Source organism: Parasteatoda tepidariorum, chromosome 10, assembly GCF_982258835.1.
Source record: "Parasteatoda tepidariorum strain Cologne lab strain chromosome 10, Ptep-v5.0, whole genome shotgun sequence".
Taxonomy (NCBI): Eukaryota; Metazoa; Arthropoda; class Arachnida; order Araneae; family Theridiidae; genus Parasteatoda; species Parasteatoda tepidariorum.
In genome coordinates, this window is record NC_141764.1 from 15987996 (window position 1) to 16006023 (window position 18028).

Consider the following 18028-nt stretch of genomic DNA (forward strand, 5'->3'; position numbering starts at 1 on the left):
AAAAAAATTATCTTTTCAATGGTTTGAATCTAATTTAAAAGGTTCTCTTCACCATCACGATATTCTAATTAAGCTGATTAAATGAACCATACATTTTGGATGAAAAAAAAATAATGAAAACGGGAACATAACGACTGGGATACTTCGGAGCCGCGGAACTTGCTGTATTGATGAGGAAATAAAGTAACCCACAGGGGAGGGGATGTATAATTTCAGTAAAATACATAAACGGTAGGGCTTGACTTTGACATGCTGCCCTGTTTAAAAAAAGAACTTATGGGGGCGTTTAAATAAAACGAAAAATATGTTTTTCACAATTTTAGGCGCCTTCTTATGTAAGAAAAAACAAGCAATTCCCATCCCATGTCTTAGTAAGAATATTAACACATATTCCTTAAACTTACTGAAGTAATCTATGCCTTTGAATTTTTGGATTACCTTAAAATAGAATTACGAAACGTTACTTTCTTTAAAGCAATACTCAAGTTACTCAGTTTATAAAAAGAAAAAAATATTTTAAAAAAATCCTGAAACTCCTCGAATAAAAATGTTTTTAAATTTTTCTTGCCTGTAACTTAAGTTTTACTCAAAACGTTTTGAAATGTAATCCTTGTGCAAATTTTTTCAGAACTGGCATAGTTTTAATAACATAGATCTCATATTTTGTAGAAGTTTTCAAAAATTTTCAAGTTTTTCTGTTACTCATACACAATTAATTTAAAACAGATATAAATTAAATAATAAAAGTAAGGAAATTCAGATTGCTTATTGTACATTCCTTTCAGCTAATAATTTTAATAATTTTTACAAACTATTTTTGCAATAATTTTTTAAAAGTAATTTTCAACCTGTCAGATTTAGTTGACTTTAGGGACTTGGTTATTTCTGGTAACAAGTATTTCAAAATATCTTTTAACGTTTAGCTTCCTTTCTTTATTTTTAGGTTAATTTAAGTTGAAGGGAATATTACAAAATGTTTACTGCATTAAAGATTCCACATCTTACCTTTCATATTTCAGTTCCAAAGCCTAAATAATTATTCAAATATTTTACTCCTACTAATGGTTTATTCCTCGATTCAAGACGACAAATACAGAAATCATAACTCATATTAGTATATTTGCAGGTGAAAAATCCACAATGTTAAACGTTTAAAAAAATACTTGTTTTTTTATAATTCTTCTTAAAAACAGATTAAATTATTCAGTATGTAATTTAGTTTTTTAAATTCTAAATTAAATGAGATTAAACTATAAGAATTAACAAGAAATTAATTATTTATCCTCTCACTCTTTTCCACCAAATGCAAGTTAATAAACTATCAGACAGTATAAAATTAAAAATTATATTCTGTTTTCTACAGCATGCTTCACATTTTTATATTGTGCTAATGTCTATATAAAAGTTAATATTATGACCACTAAATTGAGGATTATTGAGAATGCTATAGACTTGATAAAAGAGTCCACTGATATAGAAATTTTCAAACAGGGGTTATCCAACCGGGGTTCCAGTAAGATTTCCTAGGGGTACTATAAAAAATTTAAATCCTTCAATTTCGATCAAGCTCCGTTCAGCAGTCTGAGTAAAAACAAAGGGGTCTCTGTCTCAAACAATGTTCTATTGAAAATCATAAAACGAACTTTATAATGTTAAATTTCCAGTCATAACTCAAATTTCTGCGATTAAGAGTAAATTCCCATCCTATTCAATGAAAAAAGTATCATCAAAATTTTATTTATAACTTTGATGTTTATTATTTGTTTGATTAAGAGGTAAATTATTAACTTGAAGGAACAGTAAAAAATTATGTTAGATGCCTGAAAAAATTTGGCTTATTATATGTTATTACGTATTGATATTACAGCCAAACATACAAAATTTTTATGCAAAAGATCTAAATTCTCTTTACGTTTTATTGATTTATTTCATGGGAAAGAAAAATAAAATGAGTACAATACTATGCAAAATTTCTTACATTTTAACCAAGCAATACTTTTTTATAGATATATATAATGAAAACTGTACAATTATATTTCGGGGAAAATAAAATATTTATAAAAAATATCTATTTTTTGATGCAATAGGAAGCCCCATTTTAAATAGTATAGATTACATTTAAGAAAAATTGCAAGCAAATTGAGATACCATTGGTAAAAAATGCGTGTCAAAAAATTTCTTGATTTGAAATGTTTGGAACCACTGTGGATCGAAAGCTACAGGAAAGTATTATCTCTATCAAAAAGAAAATACTGCTTGCAAATTTTCTACTGGAACAAATTAATATTACTCCTCAAAAAGTGAGAACGATAACAGCAGATATTTTATATGCGCTAAATATCCACCACTTATACAATACACTTTTCTATTTATGTTAAATAAAAACTGTAATAGTTTTAACGTTATCAGATTATCTTATACAAAAAATTTATGAGGGAAACTATCGGTGCTCAGTGCGTTACATAGTTTGGACAATCCTGTATTTCCCGCGAATAAAGCTTTGTATCACAAATATTTCATTAAAGTATAAGAAAATATATTCATTAAAGCATAAGAAATAAGAATCATTTCAAGATTGGATAACGAAGTTTAAAGTACTTAATTTAATCTATTTTCGTTAGAAATAATAGCGTAGCTCCATTCATTACATTTTTTGACACCTGCATCGAAACATTAAATTTTAATCTTTCACAGAATAATATTTTTAAAGAATATTTTGTGCTTTTTTTAAGGATATTTATCAAGTAACAGACTTATTTAAAGTCTATGCTTTGATTTCTATTAATAAATATTATCTCTACATGTATAAATTTTTTCTGTCTGTTATATTAACTCAGTTTAAGTCGCGAATATTCAAAAATGGACTATAGACAACAGACAATTTTTAGAACGATATTTAAGGTACACTGAGAAAAAAAATATTGTAAAAACTCAAAACTAACAAAATATGATAAAATTTATCTTGTTTTTGACTCTATGGAAGCACCAAAAAGCTCGGTAACTCTTTGGTAATGATTTTGATAAAATTAACAATATAATGTGGTTTTTCAATAAGAGTTAAAATTCAATAAACGTTTTAAAATTTGGTAATTTTACCATGATAGAGTATTTCATAGAAATCATTAACTCGGTTAAATTTCTTTTTAGGTTTATATTTCTTTCTAAGTACGTGGTAATAAGAACCGTAATGTTTAAAACCTGAATTCCTAGTAAACCGATGTCATAGGAACGGAAAAATTACCAAACGAATGGTTTAAATACCCTATATTTTGATTTTTATTAATCAAAATTATGATATTACCATACATACAGTATTGCCATTACTATACAGTGCAGTAATTTTACCAGAATTCTTTTTTTTTTTTCTGTGAGATTATAAAGACATTCTGCAATGTTGATTCTTATCACTAGACCAAATTATAAATTTACTGTGAGTTAAAATTAAACTAAGCTTTTGTCAGAGCTTTAAGTTTGTGTTTTGGTTCTACCAGTTGATAATTGCCTACAAAAAAAACTAGATTAGAAATTTTTTTATTCAAAATACTTTTGAGCGAGCAACATAATAAACATAAAAAATTCAAAATAATTTCTGTTTGTTTACTTGAAATAACTTATGAGCTTTAAAAAATGTTGCAGACTTCCGAAATGTCTGTCTTCAAGAAGTGTAATTACAACTTAAATATATATCTAGTTTTGGAAAATAAGCAACACAAATTTTCCTCGACATATAGAAATTGAAAAATTTAAAGTAATTATTATTATTATTTTAATTCATAATCTGAGAAATCCTAATCTTAAAGTCGTCTTAAACATTGTTTATAAAAAAATAGAAATTTTTGATTTTCTCATACTTTAAAATGAATAAATATGCATGCAAAAAGAAGAGAAAAAAAATGCAAAAAATTATTTTTTGAAAACGAAAATGACGTACTTCCAAATAATAACAATACAGTTAGAATAATAACTGATAGCATTCATGTAAGAGCGTCAAGAGATAGTTTAATCACTATCAACTCTTATAATTTCAAATGAATAGCCAAACATTCCATTGCACTATTATGGATAATCAATTCATTAAGCTAAGCATCACTTCATAATCATCATGTTATGTCCATAAAAGCTAATTCATTAAAGAAAAACAAAATTGTGTGAGAAAGGGTTTGTTTTTCCACAATGCAGATAGCACTGTGTAATAATTCTCGAAGAGAACTAATTTTCACGTACTGATTTATCAAAACTAAGTAATCCCTAAAATGTAACTATGTACTTTAATTTCTGAGTTAACAAGTGATGTCTTCTTTTTGGATAATTAAATTTTGTTGTAAAACTTAGTTTTAAACAGAATTTTCAATATTATTATTATTACATATTTTTAATTAACAAAGCAAATAGTAAAGCCTCCAAAAAGAATGAGACATTTATTTGGATGATCTATTATTTAAATAAGCAATCAAATAAGAAAAATAGTCTTCGTGCTAGTGTATTCAGCTTAAAAGACATATTTTGCAAGTTTTTACACATCCAATTTACTCATTGTATTATTTTAAAGTATTATAAAATTAGTACTTCTTTAAAAGTACTTAAAAACCAATATTTTAAACATGAATGAAAAAATTTTTGTTTTATGTATGCTAAAATTTTGAATTGAAGTAATTTAAATATGAAAAGAGTTAAATTAAGACTATGATATTTTAATCGTTAAAATGAAGAAAAAATACTTTTATTTCAAGAATTCTTAAACCACTTTTTTAACTCAGATTTTTATTTTATTTCACACAAAAAATTACAAATAATTAAAATGCTAGTAATAATAAGTTCAGATAATTATACCGAGTAATTCACTTAAGTATTAAGTTCTAAGAAAAAAATATATATGATACTTCATTTTTCTTTTTTTAAAATTTTGTTTAAAATGTTTTAATGAAATATTATAATTAACAATTCTGCTTGAAAATATTCTCTTGAGAAGTGGTTTTTCATAAGTTTGCTTTGTAAACAAAGCAATTGATTTAAAAATACAGAATTTGAAAACATCTACAGCGCATACGTATTCTAGTTTTAATTATACCATAAACAGTATTTCATTAGCAATTTAAAATAAAGTAAATGACTTCAATTATGAAACTTAATATTAATGACTATCAGCTGAGCATCTTAATTTAATTTCAATTTTTCAATAAACTAATGCAATGTGTCAGTTTTAAATCAAAATATCTTAGAAGTACCTACGCATTGCTATACAACAGCTATATTGCTAGCGTGTATCCAAAAATAAGTCACATTTGCATAAATAAGAAGTATTTTTGAAACTCTTCTTCGCAATGAAGAATTTTTTAAAATTCTTTAGAATTCAAATCCTTTTTTAAACCTTAAATAATGACTATTGTAATTGCGCAAACTACTTAATTGCCATTTCTTTTCTTAATTCTCCAAGATTCAAAATATATAAATAATGATATCATAAACAATTCTTAAATTTGACGTATTCTAATAAAAATTATTTCAAGCAAACTTTTGTAATTAGAAATGAATGCATTATTACCGAATGGATTATGTATTTATTATAATCAATAACTTTAAAATGTATTTGTGTAATATTATATGTTAGCTATAAGCTAGAATAGCAATAAAGCTGAACCAGTTATTTTTCATAATTTAATATTCAGGCCAATATTCATTAACTATTAGGATTCTTATTTCTAACAACAAAATTCTACAATTATACCATAAATCTTGTTATGTCAAGCTAACTGTAATAACTAAAATGGATATATTTTTACTGATAAAGGATAAATAAAGGAGAACTTATTGTATTGCAATAATAATAAAATACTTTAAATATAGACAAGCAGTGAATGATTCATCAAACAAGTCTATAATTGCCAGAAATTCCGATTGATCATTAAGATAATGAGCGACTGTTTCCAAAACATAAACAATGTTTCGTGAGAAAACGTGCTTAAAAATCTTCTAGGTTCAAAGCGATTACGAGAAGCAATCTTTAAAAAAAAAATGTGCTGTATTTGACATGAGGAAAACAATTTTTTATGCCTAAGAATCAAGCATTTTTTTCAATCCTTCTTTTTAATATACAAAAAGTAAGTTACGAACGTATGTAATAAATTTTTTATAGCCTCAATGTGAACAATAATTCAATGTATTTGTATTTATAGATAATTACACGCAAGAATGCACTGGGAATATTTTATTTGTAGACAGCAAAACACTGCTTAAATAAATGAGATTTGTTTAGTTTAAAAGTAAGGAAACAATAAATCACTTTTAAAATTGCATTGCGAACAATAAACAAAATAAAAACATTGCGCAAAGAAAGTAGATAGATTTTTTTAAGTGTCATATAGATTTTTTAAGCGTCAACATGTAAAAGTCTGGGACGGGACTGTTTTTAGAAATATTTTAATAAAGTATCAGGGCTAGCTTTGTCGCTAAAAACAAAATATCAACTATTTAAAACTTAAAATAACGCGAAAATATTTCTTAAAGCACTAAGCAAACGACCACTTAATATAGCTCACAAAAAGAGTTTAGAGTCAGAAAGAAAATTTGACTGTTAGTAAACTGGAAAAAAAATATTAGTGAAAAGTGAAACTGAAAGAATCGCCCTGTGAAAAAGCAAACTTTAACAACCCTCTTGTCATGAATCAGCTTCCCAAAAAAACTAAAACACAAACAACTGAAACTTATTTAGTCTCATAATAAACAAAAACAGTGAAAAAATTTGTTTAAAGGAACTTAGGTGAACCTAGTAGGAAAAGGATTAGAAAACGATGTCGAAAAATTAAACTTTGTAAAAAGCAAAATAGAAATTTATTGCAGCTTAATACAAATTAACATAAGATCATTTTCAGACGAACTACCGGAATCCAAAAAACACTTCTACTCTTCAAAAAAATTATATTTTAAATTTTTTTTTCAGAAAAAACAAACAAATGAGTGTTTTTCGCTGTTTATTTTCTAAACAAAGAATGATCAATAATTATTTTTTGAATGTTTACTATGAACTAATACAGATATGATAAGTTAACATAATTTAAAATACATGCAAATTTAACTCCCTTGGCGTCAAATAAATAAATACAGATAATAATTCTTTGCGGGTTATCGTCGATCGGTAACAGTTCTTTTTTTCTTTTTCAGTTAAAAAAATCTTCGTAAAAAACATGACAAACAAACCTGGCTAATGTTCAAAACAAACCTCAATCTTCAAAGCAAATTATAACTGCCTCGACAAAATTGTTTTTAGAATCTTTTTACATGATATATAGCCATTTTAACGGACAAATAAAATGTAAATTTTGTAGAAAGCAAAATACTCATTAGGAATCATAATGGTTAAAAATCTTATAAAAGGCAAAATTGACTTACCGGGATTATTTGTATGAACTTTTCTCATCCATGGATATATTACAGGATTATCTGACCCGGAACAGTCCGAATTTTGAGCGTCCGACCTCGGTATGAGGGATCCGGGCGGTGGTGAACTGTCCGGCGAGGATCTGTTGTGAATATGATGAAGACTGTCATCAGTACCAACATGATCAACACTGAGGGGGGTGACAGCATTTTGCTGACTTACACTGCACGATCGCTGATAATAGTGCGGCGAATTGCCGTGGCTCGTATAGCCTCCGACCGCTGTCCCATTCTCGGTCGGCGGGCCATAACTTACAGGGGGTGCGGCATGAAAACTTCCATAATGCGGATAGTAATCCGGAATATAATTTCCCTGTGAATATTCCTCTATCGGCGGAAACTTTGGATCTTGAGCATACTGAGCTGTGTTCATCAAAAAGCTAGACATCGTCATTAATTTTGCTGGTGAATTGGAAGGTAAATAATTTTTCTTAGGATGATGTCGTATAACTCCGAATTAGCTCCTCCCACAGCCATAAATTAGCATATGACGTAAGGGAATAGAACCAATGACGTTACTCCACTCTGACCTCGCGCAGGCTCCGACGTTGATGAATGGTAGACAGTTCCGCCTCCAAGATGGCGGTTGATCGCGCGTCACGCTACTTCTTAGGCTCAAATCGGGTTCGGACCCGTGATTGAGACGTTGTGAGAACACTATAAAGCTCTAAATGGATTATCTTTTGTAAATAAAACCATCATAGAACGGTTTTCTACAGCTGAAAGGTGTAAAAACGCTGAGAAATCGTCTTGAAAACGACGGTACAAATTAACAGGTGGGCAATTATTTATCGGAAAGCCAGCCCAAACTTTCGTAATAATTCTCTGTCTCCTCCGAAAGCGATATGGAACGAAATTCGAACTTTTTACGATCAAATCGTTTTCGGTACAAATCCTGTTCGTTTTCAGTTTAACTTCTCTTGTTTATTTTCAGCATTCTAGATTCATTATAATAATATATAATTGTCAGAATTTTTTTTACTTACGAAACTGAATTTTGTTTTCTAATTTAATCATGTGATAGAATTTTCTTTCGTATTCATTACTGTTATTTAGTACTGACTTATCGATCATCAATATTTCGTTTTCTTTTGACGAAAATTCAATATTTTACCACAAAATTATTTAGAGCAGAAAATCTTAATATGTTACATTTCTTAAGATATCAGAGATAAATATTAAATTTATGTCTATTTTACTATGTTTATAATGTATAGAGTTAAAAACTATTCAAAGTTTTAAGTTTTTTATTTATAGTGTTTTTTTTTTCCTTCTTATTATGACTCACTATAAAAAGAATAAAAACAATTCATTTTGTAAAGGCTATTAATAGTCAAAATCTAAGACAATTTTTAAAAAATTTTCAATGAATTGTAGGATAAATTTTCCTTTGTCTTTGCAGAATTACGTAGGTTAATTAGTTTTTTTCTGACTCCGTCAGAAATATAATTTTCTGCTTCACCTATTTTATTAAATGAATTTTTCACACTTTACAATACACGTAGATGAATCAGACCGTTAATTCGTGCTCAAATTTAACTCGTTATAAACGTTCAATAAAAGTTTTTGAAGACAGAGTTCTGATGCACATCACTTCATAATCGAGCAAGATTTATAAAATTGCTCATTTACATTTAAATTCGAATTTTCGTACTGAAGTCAGTTTAATAAGCATTAAATTCCTTTTAAAAATGCCCACAATTCAAAGTTTATTTGTTACAGTTGAGCAAACACGCTGAAACAGTTCTTCCATAGTCTTCCAATTGCATTTAATTTGTTTTAGTTAATAAGTAATTTTCTCAAAGTCTTGTACAAATTCTAAAGATTAATTTATGCCTTGAAACTAAACTGAGGTGGAAGAAATCTACTTTTCAGATTATGAAGAAACAATTTTTAGCTACACGCTTCTGAATCGAGGCTTCAATATAAGTTTTTCACTAGATTCACAAAATTCAACAAGTAGATTCACATAGTTGGTAAAAGTAGCTCAATAATTTGAATAAACCTGGAAAATAATTTGTTACTAATAGATATTGAAATGTCTTATTCGGGAAAAATCAGTCAGTTGACATTTATTTTCACTTTCATTAAAAGGTTATAAACTGCCATTATACTATGCGATTTACATATATTTTTGTAAACACTGGAATCAGATAGAAATACAGAGAACGCTTTGACTGAAATCGAATGATTTTGACTAAAATAGAATACATCAATAGTTTGTACAGAAGCTGTTTATGGATCTCTAGAAATTGTTTGATAGAGGAGCTTTTGTTTCAAAGTTCATATGAAAGAACAATTTCAGATTCTTAATAACATTGAGACTCTTTAAAATATATACATTAGCTTCTAAACTTACACATTTTAATAAATCAAGGACCTTATACAATAAAATAGAGAAATATCCTTTAACAGAAACCATATCATATGTAATACTGAGACATATTTAAAATTATAATGTGATAATATTATGCCTCATTTGATTCATCAAATCAATTCAAACAAGATCTCCAAAATCAAAATTATGTTCCAACGGAAAAGAAACCTAAGTTAATAAATAAAGCAATTACTAAGTATATTAAAATCTAAGTCAGTTCAAATGAGATTATTTGCAAAAATTGGCAACAAAATCACCTAATTTATAAATATTAACTAATAAATCCAATTCAAACGCCAAAAATAGATGGATCTTGCCATAATTCGCTCACTAATCCTCTGATAACGGCACTTCACAAGACTTTTAAGAAATTCTGTCGAAGTCAAAGCGGAACTTTGCTGACCAGTGGTCATTTAGATCAGCCACTGTCAATCGAGTGATGGGGGGTATCGGATGTGTTCCAGTTATATAGTACAGCCAGGTGCTTCGAAGGGCTCATTCCATTCTTTCTTAATGAACTGTGAAATTGAATCCAAACTCGCTGCGCCGTCCAATGTGCTTCTGAAATTGTTGTTCAATAAACAAAGTTGCCCGATGGAACATTTCCCCAGGGGCCGCCTCCAAATTGCGTTTTCGATCTGCTACTTGATTGTTTTCATTTGTCTTGAAAGGAAAATAAACTCCTCACTTCGAAGTTCAAATATTTTATTAACAATATTCATATAAAAGGTTTATTTGAATATTGATTAGCTTCTTAAATTAGGCATACGCTTTATTAAATGATTAATATATGCATTATTATATTTCTTAATCTACATTATTTGATACATTAGTTTAGTTATTTTTTTGGAATTTCGCTGAATTATTTTCAAATAAAATAGTTATTTTCTTAAAGCACTTATTTCCCAAAGTAGAAACTGATTGAATAAAAGGTGAATCGATGAAAAAAATTTAACAATTACATTAATTGCAAGTAAGAAAAAAAATTTAGTGTTTATATAGTTAAAAAAAACTATAAAATAAATAAATAAATACAAAGATAAACCATGCTTTTCAAAAAAAAATTAATATTTTTTTTCATAATTACCTAATTTAATATATATATATATATATATATATATATATATATATATATATATATATATATATATATATATATATATATATATATATATATATATATATATATAATAAATAAAATGCAAGAAAACATGAAGAAAGTTAAGAAAAACAATAAGTTTCATTTAATGCGCTTAAGCTGCAAGTAAACAGAACTCATTAGATATGTTCAAAATGAAGAATAAAACAAAGAAAAATAATAGATAAATGAAGAAAAAAAAAGGGGGGGGGGAATAATAAGTAAAAAAATAACAAACAACAGTTTTAAAAAAAGGAAAAGAAAAAAAAAGGGTGAAATTTTATTTAAAAAACCGGAAAAAAAAAGATATAATCTTTTCTTTAACCCACACGATTATATCGGCAAAACAGAGTGCTTTCTGATATTGTATCAATAAAGCCAAAGCAAAATATATGAATACAATACTGTGAGGAGCAAAAGTTTTTTGCGGATATAATCGTGTGGGCTGAAGAAAAGATTATATTTTTTTTTTTTAAATAAAATTTCACCCCTTTTTTTTTCTTCTTTTTTTAAAACTGTTGCTTGTTATTTTTTTACTTATTATTCCCCCCCCCCTTTTTTTCCATTTGTCTATTATTTTTCTTTGTTTTATTCTTCATTTTAAACATGTATATACATATATATTAAAATTATTAAAAATTAAGCTATAAAAGCCTGCATATCAGAGTTCACAAATTATTATAAAACAGAAGATATGTCATTTTGAAATTAACCCAAATCTGACTAATCATTATCGAGGTCGATAAAATTTTGACTGTGAATTAAAATTATATTAAAGCAGTTGGGGGTCAGGTTATTAGGAATGCTTAGTTATATTTCCTTTTACATAAATATTGATAATTCTAATCTGTAAGCTTCATTTCTGCTGATTTGATTTATTTATAATGACTTTCTTTTTGTTTATTTGTGATTTAAAAAAAAGAATAGTAGTGAATAATGACAATAATAATGAGAGCAATATTATTATCATTTATAATATTAATGGCAATTAAGTCTGATTTCATTAAAATATTTCCGTATTATATATATCGCTTAAAAACTGTGTTTAATTCATGAAAGAAGTTATTAAAAAAGTTTTTTTGTCAACTTTATTCTAAAAAAAGTTCAATATGAGTTTTTTCTTTTTATTATTGCTTTACAATCATTAAAGTGGTTGTCTCTTTTCTTGTATATTGCCAGCACTCAAAACAGCTTTTTTAAGTTTAATTAATCATAATTCAACTTAATTATTGCATTATATATTTAATCCTTTAATATTGTTTTGAAAGCACCATGTAAATATTTAACATGTTTTTCCCAAATTCCAAAAGGATGCTAGATAAGGTCCAAAGAACGCATCAGGTTTTTGTTTAAATTTACTGTATCACCTTTTTTTAAAATTAATATATTTTATTTTATTCCATAGCCGTAATTGAACAGCCAACCCAATTTTGAGTTCACGGCTGTCAATGTACAACTCCGCACATTGTAAGTTTGAACCCTATCCAGAAGACAAGGGATCCAATATTTATTTAGAGAAATTCCCCTTCTTGGAGGACTTTCCGAAGGAACTATTCCGAATTTGCGCAACATGGAAAACCTCCTATGGCTAACCTAATGACAAAGTGACTCTAACCCATGATCCGTATACCATTGAGAATATTTTACGTCAGCAATGTGGTCGGGGCGAGTCGGATGTGGAATTCGTATCGAACTGCCAAAACATTTGGAAGCTATCCCATGAGCCACCACGGCTCAATTAATATACTTGAGGGATTTAAATTTAATATTAAGTTCGATTGTTTATTTAAGTTGATGCTTATTTTATTCCTTGGAATTTAATCTGATAGTAGCAGAAATTCTTAAACGATAATCTGAAAAAAATTCTTACAAGAACTAGCAAAAAATAATTCGATCTTCATTGCACAATAACCTAAGGAAAGTTGAATCGAATCTCTTGTCTCCAGAGAGTATTGTTGAAAGTATGGTGTGTGAAGGTCTGGGGATGCCGTGGGTACCAACAAGAATGATGGATAACATATGGAGGGGTGTTGCAAGGGGGTGCTTCGATCTCCCATTGAACCGAAAATGCAAGTTTCGTGTTGGACGATTAATTGACCAACTCTCGTCGCTCTTTGGCAGCATCAAAAGCGGAAAACGCGTAGGTGAGCTTAGTGCCACAGATATATTGATCAATGGGTTTTTATGGCATCTCTTCCCAATGATGAAATACGCGTATTGTTCCCTATTCTTCAAAAACTAATATAAAAACGAAATATGTATTCCACCATATAACTCTAGAAACTGAAGAGTGTCAACATGTTTCAAATAAGAACATGCAATAGATTTTGCTTTTAAAGTTCTTCGTACTAAAATATTAAATCATTAGAAAAGCACAGTCTCAAATACGAAGTTCCGTAATGACCGCCCTTAAGTATTATGTTTCTTAATCTAAGGAATATATTTCATTTTATTGAAAAATAACCGGTTTAGCAAATATATTAATGAAAAATGAGGAAATAATTATCAAAAATGTAACCGGAAACTCAAGATGACAAGAGAAGTAGTGAGGAAAAATAGAAATGTTTTTAAAATCTCAGAAATCCCTATTGATGGCGATGGGACTGAAATGTTCAAAACCTGTTTGATTGCTGAAAAAGAATAGAGTGGAGATGGATGGCCATTAATAGAACACTTACGAGTTCCATTGTATAATCAAACTTTTTTTGGATTTTGAATCCCTCATTCTTTAGTATAGACTACTTAGATTTCGATATACTTTTTATTTTAACATGTTGAATTTTAAATATATAATACCAAGAAACTGAAGCGGTTAGATATTTCTAGATTAAAAACTTCAAACATTTCAAAAATATTTAAGTTGAAAATGACAGTCGGCATGTTTCAAGCTACTGTTATTTTCAATTTCAATATTTTTGAATCGATTGAAGTTTTTAATCAACTAAGATTGAATATTAATTTGTTTTATAAATGATAAAAAAGGGAGAAAAAAATGTGCATTAAAGCATGTAAGCTAAGTTGAATGATGACATAATTTATATCTTAAAATATGAAGAATGATGCTTCTCTCCCAGAAAATTTTTTTATATAATATAAGTAGCAAAATGCGAAATCTTTTTAAGAAGAGATACACAATGCTTTATCTTCAAATAAATATTTTGGAAAATGGAAAATATAATTCAATTGGGGCTTATAATGACTTTAATTATTTTGAAATTTAATAAAATTACAAAAGACTTTTTAAAAAAAAAAATTGCTGATTTAATTCCTCAGTGATGAAACATAATCATGTAAGCGATTTTGAATTGATAAAGATTTGGGAATGCTTTTTGTGCACTTTAAATGCTATTACCGAAAGAAAAAGAAATATTAAAAAATATATATGTATGCATGTGTTCTTTTTATTTTTGTTGTTTATATTTATTATTTATTTATTTGTATTTGCTTTTTTTTACGCAAAGTACTTTTACTGCTGCAATGGTGACTGGTGCACGTTAAGTCTGCAAAAATGGAAATGTTTTAAGAAGGAAGAAGGGAAATTGAGTCATTAAATAACAATTAATAGTTTTTTAAAAAAAAGACAAGTCACATTAATATCGTATATTGCTGAAAATTATTTACATTGAGCTCTCTTCGTTTGGCTAGTTTATCTGAAATCTTTTCTCATTAATTAGTGAAAAATTAAAAGTTTATAAAAGCATTTTTTACAATGAGCTAATTATTAATTTTTATGACATGCAAAAGTGGTAAAAACTATGCAAATAATAATATTTTAATAATTGCTGAATAAGAGAATTTAAGAATAATAAGACAATTTTTAATTATTTAAAATGACTTTTATTAATATATTTCTAATTATATGCATAGATGCATCGAGAAAAACATAGCATATACTTCATTAAAGCACGCATGAAAGAGTAGAGTGTCCCAAGCTTCACTTCAATTGCTTTTAAGGAATAATAGCTTGTAAAAAATTATACAAAAATATAACCTCAGTTCGCCGTAAAATGTTTATTTTTTTCCTATTTTATAATTAAAAAATACATATATATACAACAATATATATATATATACAAATATATATGTATACAACAATATATATAACAAATATATATATACAGCAATATTAGGAGCAGTGAGTGTTGTAGCAAACTTCTTAAATAACATAATTTTTATTTTTGATTATAATAAAAATTTAGTGTTGTAATAATCAGAGTATTTGCTTTAAAAAAAACTGCAATTGCTTAATGTAGAAGAAATTTAATTCTTATCCAAAAACAAATTCTTAGAGAATTATTTCATAGTTTCAATTAATTTTTTTCATTTGGGCACAGCAAAATGTTTATCTAACAAAATTTTTCCGTTTGCTTTATTTTCCAAACATTCAAACATAACAAAGGATACTATTCTAATTTCAATTCATAAAATGTTATGCAAATGAAATTCGAAACCAGAAAAATTCTTACCTTAAATTTTTAGTAGCAAATTCGCTACATGTTAGCTTTTGTTCATATTGATCAAAGAGATATTTAAGAACACTAGCTTAAGCTTAGTAATACTGGAAAAACCTTTTTCAAAAATTACTAGTTTAAACTTGCTAATTGAAAACGCTCTTCAATTGAAAAGAGCCCTAAAGAACTTCTAACCTGAGCTTATTAATATTAAAAAAAGCTCTTTCAAAATTATTAGCTTGAGCTAGTTAAGTTTAAATAAAGCTCTTTCAAAACTACTAGCTTATGACTTAACAGTTATAGAAAAATCTCTTTAAAAATTACTCGGATCCATCGTCATTAAAATTAATTTGCAATCCATTTAAAACACTTTCTATGCTAAATTGATAAACAAGTATTACCATCTACTCATTGCATTTCCTTTTTAATTAAATAGGCTAAACAAGATAAACTTTACATAGAGGTAAAACAGAAGTCATAAAGTGCTCTGACTCGTAAAGAATAAACTGATATTTGAATTAAGTTATACAAAATTGACTCCTTAAATCGTGGGGATGAAGTTAATCCGGATTTCATAATTTGTTCTTCTTTTTGAAAATCCTTCAAATAGTTCCTTTTCAGGGGATCTACTGAAACTGATGAGGACACAAGCTAATAAAGATTCTATGTTTAATTATTACTTTGGCAAAATTTGCAGAAAACGTTAGGTGCTGTTAATATTCGAAAAAGTTCTTTAAAAATCATAAGTTCTATTAACGAATGAGCGAAAATTAACTGCTTAAAATAATGAAATTCGTATAAAATACAATATAAAATAATTAAACCGTGATTGGAAAGAGTTATGTGAAAAAAATTTGCATGGTAAAAAAGTATTATGTTCCTCTACAATTCCCCCGTTAGTAAAGTAGGTAAAATAAAATTAATTTTTCATAGAGGTAAAATAGACGTCTTCTGGAGTTCCGATACATAAAAGGCTAACTGAGTTATCCAAATTAAGTTACATAACATTGACTCCTTAAATCGCGAGGATAACGTTAATGGGAATTTTATAGTTTGTTCCCTCTTTTTAAAAATCCCCCAAATAGCTCCTTTTCAGTTAATCTACTGGAACTGATAAGGAGACAAGTGGTGGGGTGGGGAGAGGAGATTTTGTTTAGGAAAACAGAAATTTCTTCTTGCTTTACCCCCCTCCCCGTTCAAAATGTTTGGAGGTCGCCCGAGAAGGGCTTGGGGGTTTTATTCTTTGAGGTACATTTGCATGGGTTGCAGTTAAGCTTCCCTGAGCAGACCGTGGCTATGCTTATGATAATCTTATTTCGTCCTCCCTCCCCGTGTGCTGGGTAACCAACCGTTGCATTCTGGAAGGTCGAGAGCAGAAGTGAATAAAGTTTTTGGATGCGGGGCTTTCTCAAAAAAGAAATTTGCATAGTTATAAAGAGTAAGGGTAAAGGCCGTTGATTAAGAAAACAGAAAACGAATATTTGGTGGGCCTGTATTATAATTATATTGGGTACACGTTTGAATCCGTGCATAACAATTGGATAGGGTAAAACAGTATTTTAAAAATAAAATTTTTTGATTAAAGAGTGAACAGCGAGTATGAAAATATCAGCTGCACACACACACAAAAAAAAAAACACTATGCGCAAAATAGAAAACATACGTGGATAACTTTTGATCTCATCGCCGGATCTTAATGGAAATTTAATACTCTTAAATAAATTTTCTAATTAATTGGCGTGTAGAAAATATTTTAGATTACGAAGCAGACACAAAACTTGTTGTTGCTGTTTCTAATGCCATTTGCCAACAAGCAAGCCTGCTTGATGAAACCGAGCCAATTAAAGGTAGAGGGTGTATTTCTTGTTTTTCAGTGGCGCCATCCACGACCAAAACGCACGTCAGAGCCCCATTATAGGGTGGAGCCTTTCGTGCATCCATTCATTCAACCAAATCGTAATTTCGTAATCATTTATCGTATAATTTTAACCAAAATCAGAAAACGATCAATTTCCAATTCAGTACCCCCAGCGGTTTTGATTTGCTATGGGAGCATGGAGGACTTTGTGATCCGTCAGATTTAACGTGCACCAGTAACCATTGGGGAGTCTTCGGCCAGCAGGGATCGAAATCACGACCTTTTAGGCATGGGCCCAACGCCCTACCAACCAAGTTATCTTGGCCCTGTAAGAAAGCTTTCTTCAAATAAACATATTTACTTCTTTTTTCTTTTTTGGAAGGATTTGAATTTTTGATCCTTAAAATATGTAAATTAAGTAGCCACAATCTAGAAATAATGGTTCTAATTATTTCATCAGGAGAGAGGTGATAAGTTCAGACCATAATATGTCAATTTCCCTTAACTCTTGAACATATCTCTTGAACTCTTGATTTTAAGAAAATAAAAACTCTTTCGTGCATAATTATGAAACTAGTTTACCGATATAAATTTTTAAGCGAAATAAAACGTTATACAATTATTTATTATTGTTTGAACAATTAAATAACTAAAACATTTTGAATTGTATTTTTATATTATTTCAAACTGAATTTTTAAATGACGAATTCCAAATTTTGAATTAAATTAGTCAATTTTTTTCGAATAAGAAATTCCAAAATCATTATATT

At 28.2% G+C, this 18028-nt stretch overlaps 1 protein-coding gene across 1 annotated transcript in view; it reads right to left on the reverse strand.

The window, feature by feature from the left end:
- The window catches only part of LOC107450665 (homeobox protein Hox-B4-like), a 48253-nt gene extending 40408 nt beyond the window's left edge, over positions 1 to 7845 (reverse strand). The window contains 1 exon segment of the mRNA NM_001323820.1: positions 7387 to 7845. Within this exon segment, the coding sequence (NP_001310749.1) occupies positions 7387 to 7828 (442 nt within the window). The 5' untranslated portion in view covers positions 7829 to 7845.
- Positions 7846 to 18028: the final 10183 nt, after the last annotated feature.